Below are 8,083 nucleotides of genomic sequence, written 5' to 3' on the forward strand. Positions count from 1 at the left end.
CAGTATCTTTTGTTTGGTTGGGTTTTTCTTGTTGGGTTTCTTTGTTTTGTTGTTTTTGTGGGGTTCTTTTGTTTGTTCAGGGTTTTTTATTTCCCCTCCCATTATTTCTTGTTAGATATACTGAAATGTCCTAGAAAGGGCAAATGGGAAGCGCTAAGCACAAAAGTCAGGATGCAGTAAACATAATGAATGATAGCAGGGTAGAAGCATATGGGAAGTGTGCGGAGCTGCTGAGTAGGTTATTTTCCTCCTTCTGGCAACTCTTCACTCATCTCCCCATTTCTACTTTTTGTGGGGGTTTTGGAGACTTGATTAGCCTTTTTATCAGTGAAGCATGAAGTCTGGAGTCTGGTAAAGGCACAGATACCTGTCTCCAGTACGATCACACCCTGCCCTCCAGCTGCCTCCCACATCACAGGGAGGACAAAACTGTCTGCCGTGGTCACTCGCAGGAACAGTTGAAATGGCACTTCAAGGTTCATTTAGTTGCGTTCAGCTCACTGCTGGGAACTGAATGCTGGTTTGAAAATGAAAAGACTTTAATGAGTTGGGGGTCTTTATGGGGCTGGTATTCATGGCAGCGATTAACAGTAGGGGGTATACAGAAGGTCAAAAGCTCCCCTTTTGTAGGGTCAGCAGAACATCCCTGTCTGATAAGATTAAACTAATGTGGCTTTTCGTGTTAATATCTAAAGCAGCAGGCTGCTGTAATGTGTTTGGGATGGCAGGCACTGAGGGGAAAAGGAGAAAATCAACAAGTGGTGACTCATTATAATAAAAAATGACAGATTACTGGCAAGTAATACAAGAGTGTTTTCATATATACATATATATTTTACATGGGTACACACACATATTTTTTAGAGATTTTTCATTACTTTGCTGCAAACCAACTGATAATAGAAATGTTTTATTTGTGTAATAGACTGCTGTACATATACTAGTTTTGAATTTTAGTAGGATACATTTATTTTAACTTGCTCTTTCCTCCTTGCTTTCTCTATTTGCATAGTGCATTAAATATGTCTTAGTCATCTATCATACTGCAACTAAGCCTCCTCTATGAATTTCAGTTTTCAGATTATTTTACTGGATATTTCAATGGACAGTACTGGCTTTGGTGGATATTTCTTGTACTTGGTAAGTGGCAGTTGAATTAATTTCTGTTTTGATGTGGAAGTACTCAAAGATGAATCATGTAGCTGTAAATAAGAGTTTTGTAACATGTTTGGCTATGTGCTTTTCCTTAGCTGCTGATAATTTTGTTTTGTTTTTATTTCCATACTATTCATGAGGTTATTGGTTACCATAGTGGTGTTATTGTGTGAACTGTGGACTATTCAAATACCCTTCAGCTCAAAAAATTTTGTTCTGCATAAGGGATTATGTGTAAAACCGAGACTTGTAACTTGTGCTTTTTAAATTGCTTCTACTGTTCTAGGGGTGCAGAACTGTGTAATGAAACTTTGGCTTTATGTGATAAGTAGTAGTTACATGTATAAACCTATATGTCAAGTATTAAATTTTAAGAAATGTGTCTGAGCCCAGGAAGGTGGAGTCTGCTGTCTTGTGCACAGGTCACAAAATGTCCTTTTTGAGTCCTTTGAAATGCAAACTGCATCAGCAGTTGCTCAGTAGGATGAGAGAATGGTTTCATGCTTGCTGATCACAGTGGTCCCATGATGTCAGCTTTCTCTTAAGAGCTCTGTCTGCCTGTGTTTCAAGTCTGATGCACATCAAATTCTGCTCTTGTGTTTGTTTTTAATGAAGGTATACCAAAGCCCAACCACTATAACTTTTCTCCAACTGTGGATTTTGTAATTTGGATATGGAATCTGGAATGATTTTCTTTTACAGAAGTGAATGCTGCTATGCATTTTAATTTCTGTTTCCAGCTCTGGAAGCATGGTAAACTGTTGCTGGTTCAGTAGGTGGCACTCTTCCCTTTGAGTCTATTGATTCAAGTGGCTAACAGCAAATGTTAGAATGAAGCATTGAGTAAGTTAAGAAAAAAGACCAACTCTGAGATCTTCATTGTGACTCACTATTTATCTTGCAAGAAATGTCAAAAATCTTAAACAAAATTACCTAAAAATCTCTCTATCTGCCTCTTAGTAGCATTTAAGGGCATTCATCTGTAATGTCTACCTTGCTCTGCTGTTGTGCACTTGGTTGCTTGATATACATAAAACCTGCAAATGTTTAACAGCTCACAGCATCAGTCCCTTGAATGCTTTTGTATTTTTTGAGGTTATTGTATTGAAGTAGGTGAAATGACTCTTTGCAGGCACAAACATCTCCAGATAAGTCTTTAATTAAAACAAAGCCTTTCAGGTTTCTGAAATTGAGGTTTGACACCTTTTTTCATTAGGATAAAAATAGTGTTCTTCCCCTAGTGCTCCCTCTATGGAAAAAGCTGTCATTTTTCTTTTTACTGGTCTTGTGCACATATTCTGGAGGTAGCTCACTTTTATTTGGGAAAGCCTTATTTTTGGTCTGATGTGTTTGAGGATTTATTTTTTCTTTAAATCACAAGTTGGAATCAAAAGCACTCTGAGGCATACAGTGTGCAGCTGGCAGTCAGCATTCCCTTGTGTTATGTAGGTTTTGCGTGAAGTATGCCAACAAAATTTTTAAACTGATGAAGCGGCTTTATGGTATTGCTAGAACACCATAGAAGAAGTCTACCTTAAAAAGCTATTTATAATGACATGAAGGAGTATTATCATGTCATGGGACCACTGCCAACCAGATCTGTGTTTTGTTGTTTTGGATAACCTTTTGTTAGAGCACACAAAATACTATGTCCAGCTTCTCTCCAGAAGTGAATGAGTTGAGTCTTTCTTTTGCATAGTCCTTTGACATCCTTCAGCCCACCTACTGCCATCTCCTCTCTTCTGCTGTTCATCGATCGTTTCTGCTCACTTTCCTTCTTTCAACAGCTGGAAAAATCTGCTTGTGCGTCACGGCAGAGCAAAGTGGTCCACTTCCAAAGAGCTGTCATGTATCAAAAAATTGGAGAGACACATTTCTAAATTTCAAATTTAAGTGTTAGCCAGTGTTTCTTATTGAGGATCACAATGGAAAGTGGAGTGGTTTTTCTTTCTTCCTTTAACAGAGAAATGTAAAATATGGGTTGAACTTGGACTGATTTTCCAACACTTATGATGCCGAAAATACTCCATCAAGCACCTAAAGAGCTGCCTGCCCCCATTTTGCTGTTTCAACTTCTTTTCAGTTGAAAGGGACTGTCTCTGGTAGCTTTTGGGTAGCAAGTTTTGTAGCAGACTTGCAATCAAGATATTACTGGGGAAAGTTAAAACAATCATAAACAAAAATCATTTAGAGAGGAATTGATTGTTACAAAAAATCAAGGGCTCATCCAGGATAGCAGGATGGAAAAGTGCATCATGTAGGAAAGAAAATAATTAAATCCTTTACTAAATTTGTAGAACCTCAGTTTAGATTTTCATTTGAACCTTTGGAGTTTTAATGCACATGTGTGTATTCACATAAGCATATATCTTCAAGGTGCCATTATTGCAAATGTAACTTCTCTGTGACTATTATGTACATCTTTTTCCTCTTAGCTGAAATATTCTTTCAAATGCAGTGAAATGTAAATAATTTAAAAGATTTTGAAATTTAGAGTTGACAAAAACAGTAATATTGACACATGCTGAGTAATTTTCTTTGGCAGTTGTTCTTCCTTCTCTTGGACTGGTGTTTTTTTTACAGATAGTTAAATCTCAAGTCCTAATGTACTATAATTCATTACTGGCTTCTTGCTAGAGCACTCCTTACTTTCTTATTTTTTCCTCTTTTGACTCACAGTACATTTATTTTGCTTATTGCTAAAGGTACATTTTGTGAAGCAGGTACTCTTCTAACACACTAGTAATTTATTTTGAGAGCTCTACTTGAAAAGAGTTTGCAAAACAGATTCTTTTATGTTTCAGGATTTTTTTCATCTTTGTAAGTATTTTCAAGCAGTCTTTTTAGCTGATGACACTTGAAGTCTAAATCACTAAAACTGGTGGAAAACCTTTCATAAAATTGAATTCTTGCATCACAAGATGAAAGCTGACTTAGTTGTTGAATTTGTGAATGATAAATGAAGACTTCAATTTACTTTGTAGGCTAGGTTTTAAAAATTATGCGAATAAGAATAATGTGAGATAGTGTGTATTTATGTTAATATACTTAATTTTGTGCATTTTCTACACTTCCAGGACTCCTCTTGTTCTTTCGAGGCTTTGTTAATTATCTCAAAGTCAGAAATATGTCTGAAAGCATGGCAGCTGCTCACAGAACAAGATTTTTTTTCTTGTACTGAAGGTAAGCCATTTTTAGTGATGAGGTTATCTTTTCCAGGAAAAAGAAGAAGAAAGAAATATTAGAAAGAGATAGTCAAACTCTTGTCATAAAGCAGATGCTGCATGGTTTTTGAACATCTGTCACGAATACTGTGTATATATTCTTCATGGGCTTGGAGATGTGTGAAGTTTCTTACTTGAAAGCATCCTCAATGCCTCTAGTTGGCCCTGGAACTAATGTTCAGCAGCAAAAATTAGGAGGAACATGTTTTTCTTAAGAAACAGTATCTGCTGCTGTCAGGATACTGTCCTTTGTGCTGGAAAAACTGGCTTTTGTAGTCAGCCTGTCATCAGCAAGTTAGGAAGCACTCATCTGCCTGCATATTAAATCTGATTGACATGGGTCTGAACATGCAAACAATAGTTGAGTACTGTCTCTCTTTACATGACTGGATTAAGACAGTCATGTACAAGTATGATTATTGTGTATGCAACAATGTATCCTTGTGTATGCTTTATGTATCCTTCAGGTAGCTGACTAATCAGCCTGGCACGTATCCACTCTTTTTTTTTTTTAATACTATTTATCCGTTAAGTAGATTTATTGGACTTCACTGTGTAACTTAAATCAGGGGTCTTTATTTGCATTCAACTTTTTTTAAATTGAAATTGCATGACAAGATAAATTTAGCCTAGAAAATGTATTGCAGCATTTTCAGTGCTCTGCACTTAACTAAAAATGCTTAAAGACTATATTTTGACATACCTGAGAAACTATGTTTGCTGTGAAAAAAAAAAGTATTTTATAAATTTTCTTCAGGATGGGTCACAGGATTTGATCAATTTTTTTGAATTAAGCTGCAACACATTTTCAAAGCCTGAAAACAGAGACACTATTTGACTGGGGGAAAAAACCTGATTCTTTTTATAGAAGACAAGCACAAACATTTAAAAACAGCTAATGATGAATGTGTGCTATACAATATACACTTGATTATGAAAAAAAAAATCTGTTAATGTAACTGTGACATGATATTTCTTTTAAATTTGCTTTTTCCTCCCCAAATTATGCAGTAAGTTAATTAACTGAGATGTGTATTGCTTTTTAGCATTCAATATAAATTAGTAACTACATGGCAGCATTGCCTTTTTGCAACAGTTAGATATGGCTTCTTTTCTTAGTGTTGTGGTAACCTCTTCAGAATACTGTAATTTGTAGATGTGACCGAAAATATCTGTTAGCTTTCAGTACAGTAAAGTTAAAAAATACTGTTTTTAAAAAGAATTGTTAGGACTAAATGGTATTTGAGAACTGTAGTTTGAAGAGAATAGTGAAAGTGTAGGATAATGCAGTCTGGGATTCCTTGCTCTTCTGCAGTTAAAATTTTGTGTTGGGACAAAGCACTGTTTAACCCAGGATTTACTGAAGTTAATGAGCTGTCCTATTGGAGTTCAGTGGCTTTGAATTTTTTCTTTACCTGTAAGCACCTCTGAGATGTGTGGGTTGTGGGCTTATAAGGTCTGTGGGTTGTTTAGAGAGATGAACACATAAATATTATGTTTTTGAAGCATCTTAATTACTGGAACAAGAAGTTCAAATTAATTGCTATTGCATTTAAATGTCCTTATTCTTGCATAGACAAGTAAGCTCCTCTAAAGTGACTCCTCTACACTAATTCTTAGTTTTAATAAATAATAACACTCCTGCAATTTGAAATATTCTCAGGTGTTCTTCTGAAATCATAACAGAATAACAGAAAATGTTTGTGGTTTTTCTCCCATCCTGTCATGGGGGGTAGGGAGGCTGCTGTTTTGCTTGCAGTTCAGGTTTGCTGGTCACTTAGCAACTGGTGAGTCATGGTGATGAACTGAAGTGCAATTTTTCTTTATCTCCAGACTGCATCGAACAGACATTCCTTTCCAATGCTGGTGTGAAACTTCCAGATGATCTCTAACCCTCCAAGTTAATAAGATAGAAGACTACTAGAACCAGAGGACAAATTAATGAAAATATGGCTTCAAAAGTGAATGACAGGATGGCTTTATGATCAAGTACCAGTTCTGGTCATTCTAGTAAATATTTATAATTGCTGCCTTTTGTTTTAGCACATTTGTGTATGTGCTTGTTAAAAAGATAGTATTGAAGTAAGAACAAACTATCTGTAAGTATAGATTAAGTACAGTCAGACTCAGTTAATCTGTGCTTGTTGTATCTGAAAGATTTGAGTGGTAACTTGTTCCACAGCTTGTGTGTACCACTGACTTGGTGATCTGAACTTCTGAGTACAATGAAATGCATTAAATGATTCAGATTAACCAGTTTAGACAGGTTTTTTATATAATTTAGATTCATCTAATGATTGTATAGAACATTTTTAAGTTTACTAAACCCCAAAATTCCTTGTCACAAACTTATATTCGCCAATGTTGTGTTGAATTCAGCCCAATATACTGGTTTGTGCTAAAACTGATACACTTTGAGTCCCCTGTAAATACCTCTGCATAAATGACTGTTTTAATTGCTTCTTAGGAAATATGTCAAAATATATTTTGTAACAGCATATTCTCTAAATTTTCTTTAATCCTAGAACTATATACATATTTTTTGTTAATTGGCCATTAAAGGTTTAGTTAGTAGTAGATGTAATTTTGGAGGTTTGCATTCTGAGGTCACTATAAATACAACATCCACATTGAGTGCTTCTCAAAAAAAATCATACAACTACTTTATAATGCTTGTTTAGAATAAATACATTGCCATTTCATAAGAACAAACAAGTTTAAATGCAAGGTAATTTGGGAAATAATCTATGAAGGGAAAAAATCTTTTAAAGCTCTGAAAGTAGAAAATGTGTTTTACTTCTCCTTTTATTCATTTAAGGTATGCCATTATGTTCTTATAAATATCATCTCTTTAAGGGGTACAGTCTGCAGTTCATGCACGTGTAATTTCTTTTAAAGTTTGTGAAATTTATGCTTCTTCTTTAAATAGAAGATGACATTTCTCAGTCCTTTGTACAACTGGAATCTCAGTTGCAAAAATACATTGGCTGTTGGTTGCACCTTTGAGGAAAAATGTACAAATAGTTTCCTCCATTTTTCTTTTTAATTACAATTCTGTTGTTTTATTACTAACGTTAAAAACAGTGAGGTTTATGTTGTGTTAAGCTAGTGCTGTATTGAGTTTTGTATCTATAATTAATGTTTAAAATATACATATGTAAACATTTTCATTTTCCTAATCTTTCAGAGATAACTGTTAGTGACTAAAACTTTAGGGGCACCTCTACTTCTCAGCTTTTTATGGAAGAAGAAAGTTAAGTATTATGTTCAATATCCTATTGGGATTTCCTTCTAAACTTCTATTTGTTTCTGTGTTCTTTGCATTCATTGTCCAGATGAAAAAGAAGCGAATAATAAAGCATTGCTTTGTTTTGCTAATTATGACTTAATGCTTTTTTGGGGTTTTTTGTACTCCATGTTGAGAAATGTACACTGCAGTATTTGTGTCAACATGGAATTACAGACAAATTACTTAGCAAAATAGGTACTAACCAATCCTCCCTGCTCCTTTTAATGAAAATGTTTTATGTTCATGTTTTATGGCAACAAACTGTGAGGACATTTCTTATAGAGAGTTAATGCAACCTTGCAAAGCAGGCAATATTTCTTCATTTTCTATGCTTACCAAAATCAACTAGCACTATTTTTCAACTATATCAGTTTTCCCATATTAAGTAGCAACTTCTGGTAGAATTACTTCTGTT

The 8,083-nt window shown here is 34.9% G+C and overlaps 1 protein-coding gene across 2 annotated transcripts in view; it reads left to right on the forward strand.

Moving 5' to 3' along the window:
* NDFIP2 (Nedd4 family interacting protein 2) overlaps positions 1-7,763 on the forward strand; it is a 45,103-nt gene extending 37,340 nt beyond the window's left edge. For both annotated transcript variants that reach the window (XM_074535585.1, XM_074535584.1), the window contains 3 exons: positions 1,074-1,140; positions 4,233-4,338; positions 6,213-7,763. In XM_074535585.1, coding sequence (XP_074391686.1) covers positions 1,074-1,140; positions 4,233-4,336 — 171 coding nt within the window. In that variant the 3' untranslated portion in view covers positions 4,337-4,338; positions 6,213-7,763. The remainder of the gene's footprint in view (positions 1-1,073; positions 1,141-4,232; positions 4,339-6,212) is intronic.
* Positions 7,764-8,083: the final 320 nt, after the last annotated feature.

This window comes from Zonotrichia albicollis, chromosome 2 (genome assembly GCF_047830755.1).
Source record: "Zonotrichia albicollis isolate bZonAlb1 chromosome 2, bZonAlb1.hap1, whole genome shotgun sequence".
NCBI lineage: Eukaryota > Metazoa > Chordata > Aves > Passeriformes > Passerellidae > Zonotrichia > Zonotrichia albicollis.